Source organism: Melopsittacus undulatus, chromosome 1 (genome assembly GCF_012275295.1).
Source record: "Melopsittacus undulatus isolate bMelUnd1 chromosome 1, bMelUnd1.mat.Z, whole genome shotgun sequence".
NCBI lineage: Eukaryota > Metazoa > Chordata > Aves > Psittaciformes > Psittaculidae > Melopsittacus > Melopsittacus undulatus.
In genome coordinates this window covers 104,105,333-104,120,676 of record NC_047527.1, presented here as the reverse complement: position 1 = coordinate 104,120,676, position 15,344 = coordinate 104,105,333, and the positions used below count along the sequence as shown (strand labels likewise).

Sequence of the window (15,344 nt, the reverse complement as noted above, 5' to 3'; positions counted from 1 at the left end):
GAATATCAACTGTACTGTATAAGCTGCATTTTACTACAGTTTAGTTTAAATAGAAGTCTCCTCCTAAGGCCTCTCTTCATGAAACACTACCACCTCTCTGAGAAAGGAGAAGGAATTACTTACATACAAACTACAAAGTGCATGAGAGTGCATTTGACAGTCAATGGGTGTGCGCATGTGTGGGAGATGGCAGAGCCCCAAATCTGGCATCCACATTCAAAATAATTAATTCCAATATGGAACCGAATATAAAGGAAAAATCAATTTGCTGTGCTGAACTCAAGACCAGGCTGATTAATTAGCTAGCCACATTTTATTATGAAGACAGACATAGCTGTCTTGGCGTTTCAACTGATTCTACTGATTTCTAGAAACCAAAAGACGCTTCCCGTAATGAAAAGAAAGAACTGCTCCACCACATGCTGTTATATAAGTCTGAGAGTACAAATACTGAACAATATTCTTCACTAAACCCCATTTCTGGAAATAGCTGTCCCAAGGCACACCAGCCACCTCCTCAAGTGCACCATGTTTCTTCTATTCCATACACACATCTGAAACAAATTATACAAAAGCTTCTAAGAAACATTTCCTCACACCCCAGAGACATCTAGGACAGAGCTCATTTTCATCATTCCTCACTCAACAGAAGGCTTTCAAACCATAAAGCTACATGAGCTTTATATGACTGTTGTCCTTGTTTTTATTGGCCATAACTATCAGCATTTGATAACACTGCTAAAATCTGTCACAGTTTTTGATCATTACAGCTCTTCACAGCTGTCAAACCAGCACTCATCTCTGGCCCAATTAGTTTGTGAAAATAAGCTGAGACTTGGAGTGATTCATCCCAAATCCTAAAGAGTCTGGCATGCAATGGTGACATTGGCTGATCGTTCTGTTCCTTGTAGGCATCTGGAAATAGTTTATACAATCATCAGAGCCAAAGCTGACTCTTATACAATGCTGGGTATAATTCTTGAAACCCAGACAACCAAGCCAAGAACTCCATTTTTCTGTGTCTTCCTCCCCCCCCCTCTTCTTAAAGGGTACACAAAGCTTTTTTTCCACATTAAACCATGGGAAATTAATGCTAGGAAGATTTCCCTTTAAGTGTTGCTGAGGGATTCAGAGCCCTCAAGTAGCATCCCCCATGTCAGCAATCCCATAGCTAAACTTCTGTCTGCATGAAAGCAGAAAGCTATTAAATTAAAAGTCTGCCATGGGGAATAACAGCATTCAACAACTAGGGGAATCAGCCCATTACATCAGTTTGATTCAGGTAAACTACGCATTTGCCCTAATAAATAACTTTACTGCTTGGCTGGGGTCCTATCACAAAATCTCAGATTCCTGCTTTCAAGGAAAAATCTAACTATGTCAATAGGTCCTCCAGCCTAAATCTGCTTTGAGGACTGTCAACAGCTACTGCAGCCTGTCTTACCTTGTGGAGAGGGCTACATCACTACTTAATGCTTCCAATTATTGAGCTAGAAGGGAACCTGCTAGCCATAATCTATGTACACATTAAATGGTGCATTCAAAGGTCTCTCTGAAAAGGGAATACCTTGAAAAAGTTGTCTTGGCTTTGAAGTTATCCACTATTTTGGGGAAGCATAAAAAGGCTCTGGAGAGAACAGATGCAACTGTATGTTGCCTTTGCCTGCATACACACCCAAAACCATAGGTGTCAGCGCTAATTTAATGAATTTAATCATGATTTCCCTCATGAATACACTTAAAAATTTATCTCTTCTACTTTGAAGAAAAAAGGAGCAAAACTCATTATCTAAAAGTCAAGACTAGAAATGCCATCATCAGTCTCAAATGCAAATGTTCATCTTTGCAGAAAATTACCCAGTAAAAACAATGAGTTTGGAAACTAATTACATTGTACTCTTAGCATAAATCACAGAGCATGAATATCTGAGGCCAAATTCCTCTATCCACATCCATCTTCAGAACAAACAGCCATGAAAGCACATTCTGAAGGCATCAAAACTTCGTAACTCAGAGCTTTGAGGTAAGAAACCTCACTGAAGAGTATCTAGTCTAAAGATGACCCAAGATACAGATCAGAGTGAAACTCATTTGCCCTTCTATACAGACACAAATGCTGTTATATTTCAAGACAGCTTATTGCAAAACTAGAAGTCCATGCGCTACAGAAACAAACTTTTTTCTTGTATTTGAACAAATCTTTCAGAAAGAATCTCAGAATAATTTAAAAAATAGAATTCTGGTTTTTTAAGAACATTTCTCTTACCCTTCCCCGCTGGATTATCTTCGGTCGTTTCTGTGCTCTATTAATAAATACGGGCTGCGGAGCTTTGGCATTGGGTCCAGATACTTGCATCTCAGGATAGATGTTATCTAAATACCACTTAAATGACTTGCAGTTCAATCTTTTCCTCAGTTCTACACGGTCAGTAATATTTCCATAGCTCCTCATCCTCAGCTCGGGTCTCAAAGCAAAATACTGTTCCTGTAATGAAGAGAAACAGGTTGGGGACAAAGGGAGAAGAGTTTTCAGATTACTGATTTCCAGCTTCTTCCTGTTCATAAACACCCAAAGTTTCATTTTGTTTTGCTAGTGTTTCACCTGCATCATCTCCAGAAAGGTTCCCACAGGGTAATTTTTTCATGTTCTAATTGATGATTCTACTTACCATTGTACCTATTTAGACAAGGACGGATTAAGATTCTAGCTCAGTATTACGTACTGTTCAACTCTAATAAAGAAACAATGGAGACAAACACGAATTCATGAATGTACAATGTGGAGCGAAAAGTACTGCCAAAACTAGAAGAAAATACCCTTGTAGTGTCTTTACTTCCAGATAGATTTACAGAGCTGACAGAAAACATTTTTTGCATATGAACTCTTTTACTAGATGTTACATGGAAATCAGTTTTCAAGGCACTGAGCTGTAACATTTTGTTGGATTAATCTCTAGCAAACATCTGGAATTTACTTAGCACAATGTGGTTCTGACAGTTTTTCAATTACCTACTGCTATCTCTGATATTCAGATGACATACAGCATCATCTCAAGATGAATTACACATCTGTCCTTATCAAGACCTTTGAGTATTTGGATGTGCTTGAAGCATCACTGCTATTTTAGTTGGAGAGAAAAGGAGAAGCATTAATTACATTGGACTGCTGGACAACTCTGAGGAATTTTGGAGATAGACTGGACATAAGTATCAAACTGGCCTGCTTCAAAAAAGTAGCTCTGATACTCCCATTGCCTCTTTTGTAGTTAAAGTTCAAATGTCAGTATACAACCTTTTCTGCATTATTTACCTCCACTGTATATCTGAACTTACTCATTATACATTTAGCTTTTGACACTTCTGAAAATGTTGCTGCTTCCCTTCAATTATGCAATTTTATTTATTAAATAATGACTTTTGCTCTGCTGCAAAACAAGTCATATAAGTATAATCTTTGTACTATTCATCATACAATCACTTCAATAAATTGTACTGGTCCTAAATGTTGCATTACACTTATAAAAACAGAAATATTTCCAGGCTTGCCTTGAATACATAAATCTGTCATAATGACAGTATCTGGCAGCTACCAGAGAATTAGATAAGAAACAGCTGGAAACATTCAGGACATAAATCTGTGATAAGAGACTGCTAGAATCAGCAGTTTCAGTCCTTGCTGGACAAAGCAGTTAGCTGGAAATTATAACAAAGAATCAATTCCAAGCTTCAGAGAAAGCTGTCATTAATCACAAGACAACTGAGGCCAGGCACCAATAAAAGACAAAGTGATAGATCTACCAATACATTATGGAGATGGAGAATGGAGATAAGAATTATCAACCCTTAATAGGCTGCTCAAACTGACTGAACATCAAGATAAATGACAGGGTTTGAAACATAAGCCCCTAAAGAATAGGAAGTTAATATAATACGTCTTGTATAGAAACTGAGGGAGCACAGGAAGAGCCACATGTTAAATCCTATGGTCTCACACGGCAAAACGTCTTCAAGTATCAGAGATGATGGCTTCACAAAAATCTGACCTACATTCAAGATCAGTACCAACATCTGAAGACAGAGAAGGAGTACACTTGCCCTTGAGTCCAGAAGTCAATCCTGATTGATCTTTGAGGGCAAGCCTGTCTAAGAATCAAACTTCTAATTAAAACAGAAAGCATATAGCCAACCAACAAAATCCTTGTCTCACCAACACGGAAACTATCTGAAGGCATATAGCATTATATGGCTCTCACATAACACTGATTTGGACACAGCAATGCAGAGCTTACAAGAACTCACTTATCTTCATTAAAAAGGCACAGCAGAAGTAGCAGGGAAAAGACTTGAGCACTCAAAAGCCAAACAATAGCCCCACAGAATTTAGGAATTCAGAGCAAAATTAACATTAGGAAATCAGACTATAGAAGGAAGACCCCATTAGAGGTGCTAACAAATCCCGCTACGATGACAGAGTCATTTGTAAAACAAGCCAGTTAATAACCTTATTTCATGACCTAGTGTTGTGGTTTAACCCCAGCTGGCAAACAAACACCACCCAGCTGATCACCCACTCCCCCCAGTTTATATACTGGGCATGATGTGGAATGGGCATATGGATTACCCCTTTGGCTAGATCAGGTCAGGTGTCCTGTCTCTGCTCCCTCCCAGCTTCTTGTGTCCCTCCTCACTGGCAGAGCATGAGAGACTGAAAAGTCCCTGATCAGGGTAAGCACTACTGAGAACCACTAAAATATTGGTGTGTTATCAGAATTGTCCTCAGATTAAAGCTGAAACACAGCACTGCTCCAACTGCTAGGAAGAAAGTTAACTCTACCCCAGCCGAAACCAGGACACCTAGAATTGTCTCTTACCTTATACTCATCCATCCACACATGTGCTAGCCGCAGGGAGTTATGAGCCATAGTGTCCTGTCCCCCTGGTGAGCCATAGGGACGCCTTTTCCGGAAAATGTGTCCAACCCTGGAGCAGGGGATGATCAGGAGTCTACCACCACACATCCAGATCTGCCCATACAAAAGCAGAGCATACCTCATTATACACATACTGACAAAGGCTCACTACCTCCTCCCCTTCTTCATACTTAGGTAGCCTTATACATTATGATGGGATTAGATCCCTACATGCCATGCTTTCTAACACTGCACCCCAGATCTAGATATCATTTACACCCTACTTCCATTTATTTTTTTAATCTCTTTTTAAACTTCAGTTTCCAGCAAAATATCATCATTGGCCCTTTGCTGGGCTAACATGCTCTCCAGTGTCAGAACAATCTTCCTACATTAGCAAGTCACTTTTAAAACTCCTCTTGGATAAAGAGTAAACTTCTTTACAACTCTCACCCCAAGGAGACAAGGGCTTCCACATGTTATAAAGCTCTCCAAATATTTCTCAAAGCCCTTTTTATTGAAACTGCATTACAAAGTAACAATGATTTCCTTGCACCCCATGCACTTCTACTCAGAGAACTAATAATTATATTGTATAATCAAAACTTCAAAGACTTTATTTATTCAGTAAATAGTCACATAAACTTATGAAATGCCAGTCCTTACGTTTAAACTCTAATCTTCATTTCTCTAATGACCCAATCTGATAAACTCCTCTAAAGTTTCAGGGGTTGTGTTTGGTTTGTTTGTTTTAATGTTATCTTCACCTTTTAATCCCTTTTCATAACTGTTATGCTAGCATATCATTTTCAGGCAGATTCTTGTCAAACCTGGTGATGAATCCACTTTATAAAAACTGAAAAGTTAAACATGGCAATGAGCACAAAAAATTGTTTTTCTTTCAGTGGAGTGACAGGAAAGATGAGCTAAAGAACAGGAAGCCCAATGAAGTGTCATTTCCAAATCTCCTGATTGCGACTCATTATTTTTCCAACCAAGCTAACTCCTCTGCAGGACCTTTAATTTGGTTACAAAAAAATTTACATTTCCAGGCTCTCAAAAAGGAGGCTGCAGTATCTGAAAAGCCCCATACATGACTAGGGAAAGATAATAAGCTTACTTATTCTCAATGCTGCTGTGAGACACATGTCTTTTTAGAATCATAGAACAGTTAGGATTGGAAAGAACCTTAAGATCATCTAGTTCCAACCATACATAAAATTCATCAGACATTGCTTATGAACTCCTATCAGAAATTTGCATGATTATTCTTTTCTGATGACTCTCTACAGGTGTCATTAAATGTACCACCAAACACAGAAAAAGCTACACATTTAGCTACAGAGCTCAAAATTCTCTTCAATCTTCCCATTAAAGCTTAACTTGAAGATTATTGTTAAGGCAGTTACAGTGTGCTGAAAGGCATCCTTCCTGGGAAGAGAAGCTGCACATAGGGAAGAAAAGCAGCCAGACACCGAGTTTCACACTCCAGCACCCATAAAAGGTAGATTACCCGGAAAGATATTTCCAGATTTTCTCCTCCCCAGATGTCCATGCCACTGTCATACTGTCCAAGTTCATTAAAGTACTCACGATCCATGGCAAACAGACCTCCAGCCATAGTAGGTGACCTAAAACAGAACATTGAGAGAAGTTAATTTTCTTTTAGAGAAAAACAAAACCAAAACAGAAGTCATTTAGCTGAACCTGCCAGTCCTAAAGCTTAAACTTACACCTACATAATACAATTTAAATCTTGCAGACACTAGAAATCATCAGATCATGCTTCTAGCCTCAAAAAAATCATTTCAGAAGTAGATCTGTAAATGGTATTTGGGATTTTTCATTGTTCCAATACCTACCAACTGTATTTCTTTGTATAGTAAATGTGAGGAAAAGGTACAGGACAGGGAATGAGGAACAAAGTGGCTGTGTCTCTGCTAAAAAAAGCCAACCAAAATGAAAAACAACACCTAAAAAAGTAAGAACTCGTACCTTGTCTTGCTCTCAGTTCCACCACAGGAAATTTGCTGGACTCCAAACTTGGACAATTTTGAATTATACAAGCCAGAAGGATGCTAACAGAAATTTTACTGTCTCGTACAGAATCCAAACCCCAGAAGCAGCACTGTTTCAGTGTTGATCAGTTTATCAGTAAGTTCTTTACAGTTGGCATATTTGCATTTCCCAGTTTTCACCTTTCCTGTGTGTTACTAGAATGGTGCTGTACTTTGTAAAAATCTATATATTAACCTCCACTGTGCAGTCTCTAGGTTGAATTGCTAATGTACCACTAAGTTATAAGTATATGCTCTGGAAGGGGGGCAGAAAATGAGTAAGAACACTACATAAAGATATTACAGTTGGAACATACAATGGATGGGGAACAGGTTTTTTCTCGTCCTCATTAATAAAATCGTTGCTTGTGCTCACACAATTTTCTTCTACAGATTCTGTCACTTTAAAACCTGGGTTGAAAGGTTGCTCTCAATTTTTTCATCCATGACACCAAAATATTTCTTTGTGAAGGTCTCTAAAATGTAAGACTTTCCATTCAATGGAAAGCCATTTGCAAAGGTTAAATAGCAATCTAGCCTCTTTTTAAAAGCAGCCAGAGACCTCTAAGTTGGAAAAGTCAGTTCTGTACTCAAAGAAAAGTAATTTTTAAAAATTATTAGACTCTCTTTAACCAAAAAACCCTCTGTCTTTTCATGGGAGTTCTTCCTATAAGTGAGTTGAAGGAACGGAACAGTGTTGAACACAAGCAGGAACTAACCTTCAGCAATAGACCAGATTAGATGTGAGAACAGCTCTTAACAGAATAAGGATTTAAAGTCTTTATATGCTGGTTCCCCATTCAGATTTTCCTGGTCTGTCCTTTCCTTTCTTGCTTCAGAAACTGCCACAGTGACACCTTCCAAACAAGCCAGTCAAACTGCTAAGTAACTCAAGAAGTTTCCTGGCTTCTCAGACCAAATCTTTTGATGGGTAGACGTGGAAAGGGTAGACGTGGAAAGACTAACTGCAGAGCTGTCAGATGACAACACAGAACCTGGTGCTGGAGCTGCTTGCATCAGCCTGAAATGCCCTTCATTTACAGTCCAAGAAAAGAGAATTAAAGAGATGAGACTGTCCAATTCTGATTCACTTTGCGAATTTTATAGAAGCACCACATTATCTGCAAGGGGTCAGTTTGTAAAAAGTTCTCCCATCTAACAAACCTATTCTGTGAATTCTGTACTGAGATAGATTCCTCCAACTAGCAAAAGCAGTTTCTTGCATTGCTCTACCAGCACTGGCCCTTTTTGTGAAGGGATTTGTACTGGGACAGTTTCCATTCTCAAGTCTGAACCATATGTGTCTGCTACTAAAAAAAAAAGGTGTCTATTGACATCATTTTGTAACAGCTACGTGTCCACCAGGAACCAGATATTGCCAGTTCAGTACAGGCAAGACAGCCAGCAGTGGTTAAAAGATGAAGGAAGGTAACTTTCAAGTGCTAGTGTTAAGCTTTTACAAGCCTTTTGTTTCAGAATGACTCTCAAAAGATGGAAAAAAACAACATGCACAGGCTTCCAACAGGCAGTTTTAGGCATTTGCCACATCATGCAAAGAGACAAGTCATATTTTTAAATGGTTTTCACATCCATGTGTGTTCATTTATAAAGCTTTATGACAAAATAATTGCTGATCGGTGAAAAATGTAAATGAAATCTGAAGAAAAAGAATATTTTTACATAGAAAATTACTATATGCTCTGGTGTTCACTCCCCCACAAAAATATATTTTCCTAATCTACCAATTCTTTAGTATTTAACCACAGAAATTATGGAGCCTATATTGGAGGGATGCAGGCTATTACTAACACAAAAGCAGTTATCAAAATCATCATTAAGCCAAACATCGACAGACGGGAAACAAACATCAATGCAGAGCTCAAAAGTTAAATTATTGGACAGATTTAATACAGAATAGCATTAGCTCCTTAAGACTTTTGTCTTAGCAAAAGCTGCTGCTGTATAAGTTTTCTCTAAAAGTGTACCTTCTTGACTTATGAAGACAGATGTATGTGATCTGTGATTAAATGTGAAAAATCAAACTATTTCAAAGTAAAATAAACAAGTCAGATATCTGACAGGTTAAGTATCTGCTTCTAAAACTACACACCTAGACAACACTCCGTAATGATTAACAAGTACTCCGTATGTTACACAGAGCTTCCCCCACATGGGGGGAACCTTACTTGATTGGAGCAGTAGCTCCCTCGGGTCCTTCCAGCTCTGACAAAGGAACAAGATCCCACTTAAAGTGCAGGCCCCAGTTAAACCCTCCACGCACAACCGGAGAAGAGCTGTAGGTAAGTGTGTCAGCGCTGATTATGTCAATCACAGGGCACACCACAGTCCTGACATCTTCTCTGATGGGAGTCAGCAGAGGTTGTAACCACATCTCATTCACCTCACAGTGACTGTCCAGGAATACCAGCACTTTCCCTACAGAGGCCAAAGCACACAAAACAAAGATCCATGGTAACATGAAACACACAAACACATATGCAGTTATATTAGCAGCAGAGTACTGGCAGCATCCTCAGCAGCCAGTGTAACAGAGGGGAAACACCATCTGCACTTGGAAAGCATTGACAAACCAGGGACTCCACAGTGACTGGTACAGTCACAAAGGCAGAAGGTAGCTCCTGACTATTCACATTTAGCTATGAAATACTCTAGTGGGCCATTATTTGTATTTCTTTGACAGGGTTTTATAGTCATCAAATTTTCTACAAAGATTCAGCAGAGCTACTGCACTTTAAATGAAGCATCATCAGACCAGCACTCTAAGAGCCAGGAGGTGCATTTGTGCTAATGAAGAACATCTCCTATGCCTGACTTAGACTACAGAAATAGCCGAGGATGACACATATTGGGCTGGATGCACAATCTCAATGACAAGGCTGTTTTGTCCAGTAAATGTAATTTGCCTTGGGCTCACTTCTATCACACTTCAGCACCCATTCAGTTACTGTCACAGCTAAGATCTGTGGATTTTAAGTCATGTCCTCCTGATGAATTAATCTGCATTCATTCATGACACAGGCCACAACATCTCAATTCCTGAGCATAAAGTAACAGTATCTCCTCATCTCATTAGTTCTAGAATGATTATGGATTAAAAGGAGAGTGAATGCTCTAAATGGGCATAGCCAAATTCACCAGTATTAGACCAAGCAACACTTCTCATCAGTTTACATGGGAATTATCCACCACCGTCAGAGAGGACAGTTTGATCCACCTTCATGCTCAGTTGGTCTAAAAAGTCATCTAAACTTTTATTACTCAACATAAAATGTATGTAACGCTAGAATCACATGGAAGAGATGGGAAAGAGCTTCAAAGAAAACAATCTTGAAACACACCAGCAGTTTAGAAGGGCAATAAAATAAAACTGTACTAACTGAAATTAATCCAGCACGGCTTGGAAAATGCAAGCACAATTTTCTCTCTGGATTACGCCATTACAATGCTAATGAGTAAACACCAATGAAGAGACTTATCTGCCACTCAAAATTATTTGAGAAAGTGACACGTACTTTCTCAGACACCAAAGAATTTAACTGGAAACACATTATAGTAAAAGGCACGCAGTGTACATAAAGCACCAAATACTGTTTATCCCAATTAACACTTACTGCCATACCAGGAAAGCTTGTATGAGAAACATTAGTTAGATTGGCAAATTAGAAACCAGATTAGTGTATCTTAATAACAAAGCTGATTGCCATTTTAGAGCAACAATTTTCACATGAAACATCCAGAAAATAATCTGTCACCACACTATCTACTGCAGATGAAGATGTTCACAATACAACATTTATTCAGGGCAGGAATAGCAAAAATTCTACAATGGCTTACTACAAGTTTTGTCAAATACTGGTTTTGTTTTATTATTTCACTGACCCAAATCTTTCTTCCCCTCAGCTAAGTTGTGTAGTATGCCATGCAGAGCCCCTCCAGTGGGCTAAAGCAATCACAGGTCAAACGTTCAACATCTGGAAAAGCTGCATTACATAAAGAGAAGTCACCCAATTAACCTATGGACAAAGGATGCAAGAAAAAGAGAAACAAAGAAGTATACCTGTGGCATGAGAGGCTCCGACCATCCTTCCTCGAATCAAGCCTTCCCGCTTCTCATTTCTTACCAATTTTGTGGTTTTTGGAAGCTGAGTTTTAACATATTCACCCAAGTCTTTCTTCAAGTCAGCTGAGAAAAACAGAAGTTCAACAACAGGGTGGAAATTGGGAAAGCTTTTGTTTAAAGTCCTAAAGCATTCTACTCAAAGGACCCAAAACTTCATCAAAAAGCTACCACAATACAGCACAGCTTAAAACCAAGAGTACCAAAAGGACAGTCAGTCATCCCACACCTGCCCTCCAATTCTTGTGGCTTTTGGGGTTTTTTTGTGTGTGTGTTTTTATTCACACATTTTTCTATTAACTGCTTTACTTTGTCCATGTTTCCACAATACAGCTGGAAAAAGCGGGTACATACCCTGCACTGAAGAGGGTGACATACCATTGGACTGGGCCTTCTATGGGGCACATTCCTGCTGATATGTAGTTCCTTGTATTTTCCCAACTAACTATGTGCTGCCACTGTCTTGGGTTTTACACTTGGCCTTGGTTTCCTGAATACAGACTGGATTGTTATTTTCTTTTGTTCTGTTTGCAAAGCCTTTAGTACAGCATGACTCAAGTTAACTGGAACTACCAGACTCCATGCTAAAAGAAATTCCTGCTACTAATATAAAAGACATTGTACAAAGAAATAGCATTTCCAAATTCTTCTCATGGTGACATTCATTCACAGCAGAGGTAATGAAAGCCCTTTCACACTGGCAAGTGATTTAAATGACTACGTTCTTTGCACAAAAATAAACACTAACACCTTTAAAGTAGCACAAAGACACCTTTCATTATCTGTACCTGCTTAGCTGATACAATAGCAGATACAAAGTACAACTCACAGGTGGCTGCTTTTCTAAGATCCAAAAGGATCAAAAACACTGCTGGCAAGCATGTGCTTTTGAAGGAGAGCAAAGTTCACTGAAGTCTATAGGCACTACTGTAACTTCACTAACATCAACAGCAATTTTAAGAGTAATAATACTTCCTTCACCCAAGGACAGTGGTTTCCAACATTAAAGCAAGACCACTGAAGAGAAGATAGACACATGAAGGCTGAAGTAATGGAAAAACATAAGTTAATGAGCTTATGAAGAAAGAAAGGGGAATATAAAATAAGGAAGACAAACAAAAAGCCAGCTGAGACTTCATAGAGAACCTTGGTATAAAGGCAAACAGACATTCAGCAGAGGATATGCTGGAATAAATATTATTCTGATGAATGTCAGTTCTAACATTAAAGTTTCTGTTAACAAGATTAGATGTGAAAGGAATATATGCAGAAGCTAGAGCTGTAACCTTCAGGAGCTACAAGAGCTGTCAGGAGGAAAAACAGATTCCCAGAAGCAACTCCAGATGTTAACATCTCAACTCTGCTCTGTGGAATCATGGATGAAGAATGAGAAGGTACCACACAGCAAATACAATGCTAGAGAATATTCTAGGACAAAGAAAAGTTTATGGAGAGATGCAGACAGGATTCATTTGGATCATAGGAATTCTCTCCTCCAGTGCTCAATGTGACATCATATGCTAGAGACAATAGATTTCTTAGAGAGTCTCCTAGAAAGTTGCTGAAGTAATGTCATCTCTGGGATGCTACCCAAATAAAATATCCAAATAAGCAGGACAGAAGGATCTGCAAACCTAAAACTAGTGTTTGAATTATTCCTCATCCAATATCACAGCAAGGGAAGGACAGTGTATACTGCACAAAACAAAGGGCTAGCACAAAGTAGGAGAGGTCAATTACCAAGTTCAGCATTTAGCACAGATAAGGCTTCATGAAAGGACGTAAAATATAAGAAGAAATAGTTCTGTATGTGCATACTTCCGAAAACAGCAGAAAGGGTATGCATACTGTAGCTAAACCAGGTCCACAATATGGGCTTGAGTGGCGGAAGGTAACAGCCAGTAGTGTCTAATGGCTAACATGCTCTCAGAGTACAATTTTGACCTGGACAAGCTAGCATTCTGCTGGAAACTGTGCCCTGGGACTGAATATATCATGGATTATTCTCAACAGGCAGTTTAGTCTCAGACACCTCTTGGGGTTTTTGTTGTTGATGGGGCTCTGTGTGATCCATGTAAACTGGCAAGACTGATTTCTTCTGACACAATCTAAAAACCTGCTTCCATACAGACTGCCTGAGAAATCTTGCTCCAAGGAGAGAACTGCTCCTTTTTAGCCAGTTTCCAAAACTTACTTTAGCTGTATCTTGGTCCATATCTATGTAACAAAGGATCCTCCAAACAAGCAAGACCTAGGATGGCTAAAGCCCCTACAAGGGAAAAACTGGATGCACTGCCTTGCAGAAAAGAAAAATATAACAGTGGGCTAAAGCGAGCTATGAAACTGCCTGCTTAGCTAGTAAGACTGATGATGATTGAGTGCAAGAGGCTTTTTGAGGCAAAACTAGGTGAAAAGAGCCAAGCTTTGCACAACAGCATTGTCATGTAGCAGAGTTCCTATATTTAAAGCTAAAGAAATAGAATTTCATCTAAGATGGCACTTCAGGAAGCATGTAATGTAGGAAAACTGAATTGAAAATAAAATCAAAGAAGCATAGAGATTAAATAATTACCCCAAGCTCACAAGAGCCATGGCACAGCCAAAGTCTTTGTCCATTTCCTCAGTCACTAAACCAGCTTTGCCTTTCTTATGCTGTAAAATTCCATCCAAAACTAAGCAGCAATGCATACATCAGTAGCGTCATCATCATCATCATCATCACCATCATCAAGAGCAGTAATTCTCTATATAAACAATATCTCCTCCCATCTTCGGCTTCAAAACATGTTCATTAGAAGTCAGAAATGCAAAGGTAGCTACTTGAATATTTTTAAGCTAATTTGGCCTTCAAATCAGCAACAGACCATTAGAGTGCCAGCATTACTGGCTAAACACTGGCATTAACCAAATGCATTCAAAAGACTGAGTTAGAAGTAAGCTTATTTCTGAATAAGGTTATGAAACTTTAAACCAACAAATCACACAAGATACTTTGTAGCAAAGAGTGCTTATTGCTTCCAAAACAAAAACCTACAAAACAAGCTTTTAAATATTACACATTCTCATCAGCAAGGGACAGAGTGTTTGACCTTTGTTCTGTCCTGTATCTTGATATTTGATCTGACCTTAGAAATGAACTAGCTGTATAACAAGAAAATTTTATTCTACATTATACATACCTAATCAGTCTCCTAGAGCAAGTGAGATCTCAACCCAGAAACCAAACGATGAGACCAAGGGAGCCAATGATATACATTAAATATCCTTTTAACATATATAAATAATTTTTTAAATGCAGCTTTGTAGACTTGTACAGAAGCAATCAGGGAACTTGCATAGTCCTGCTGGCAAGTACTGCTACACTAACACATTCCTTAACAGGAATTTAGCTTTCGAAGGGCCAAAACGCCTGAATTACGTGTCTGTCTTTACCTTGTCCATCATCCGAGACAAAAATGCTGAAGCGTCAATCTTTCAATAACAGTAAAGCAATTCTGCAGAGCCTGCCCCTCCAGGGCCCCTCCCAGAATGAGGGAGAAGAGCCTGCTCCACCGAAAGCGAGGGACAGCTACTCCTAGGGTGGCCACAAGAGGCTGTGCGAGAGCCATGCAAAGCCCTCCCTGCAAAGTCTGAGCTCCAACCCAACCACCCCACCAGGCGAAATGCTGAGCAAGTACAAAAAAACGATGCGCTGTTTCCATAGTGCCATATCAACTTACTTGCAAGAACGCAGCTGGGACTATGTGCATTTAATTTCTTTCAGATGCATTCACAGTTAGCACTGGCCCACAAAGCTTACAGAAAGATCAGTGTAATACCTTCTAAGCAGCAGAGCAGCCTAAGCAAGGTACTGTTAAACAGCTAAACTGTAACAACGGCTTAATCATAGAACAGCTTGTGCTGGAAGGGACCTTCAAGATCATCTAGTTCCTATCTCCCTGCCATGGGCAGGGACACCTTCCACTAGACCAGGTTGCTCAAAGCCCCATCTAACCTGGCTTTGAATCACCCCCTCTGCAAATACACTCTGCTCATTATTAGCTTCAAAACCTGGGTTTGAATGTTAAATTCTGTATGAAACAAAGCTCATCAGTAAGATGGCTGAGTTGTGAATGGGAATGTCATCTTGGGCTTCTCAGAACATCATGCATCTCTACTAGGTGGCACTTTCTGGAGATGGTCCGCAGTACGAATTGGTTTTGCATCATAGGTTCTACGCTTTTGTTTTGACAAATCAAT

General features: G+C 39.2%; 1 protein-coding gene across 2 annotated transcripts in view; it reads right to left on the bottom strand.

Annotated features, from left to right (window-relative positions):
* GALNT11 (polypeptide N-acetylgalactosaminyltransferase 11) overlaps positions 1–15,344 on the bottom strand; it is a 49,004-nt gene that overhangs the window by 11,648 nt on the left and 22,012 nt on the right. For both annotated transcript variants that reach the window (XM_005150033.3, XM_031049866.2), the window contains exons 5-9: positions 11,046–11,171; positions 9,154–9,403; positions 6,424–6,541; positions 4,872–5,024; positions 2,267–2,485 (exon numbers count right to left, since the gene is read on the bottom strand). In XM_005150033.3, coding sequence (XP_005150090.2) covers positions 2,267–2,485; positions 4,872–5,024; positions 6,424–6,541; positions 9,154–9,403; positions 11,046–11,171 — 866 coding nt within the window. The remainder of the gene's footprint in view (positions 1–2,266; positions 2,486–4,871; positions 5,025–6,423; positions 6,542–9,153; positions 9,404–11,045; positions 11,172–15,344) is intronic.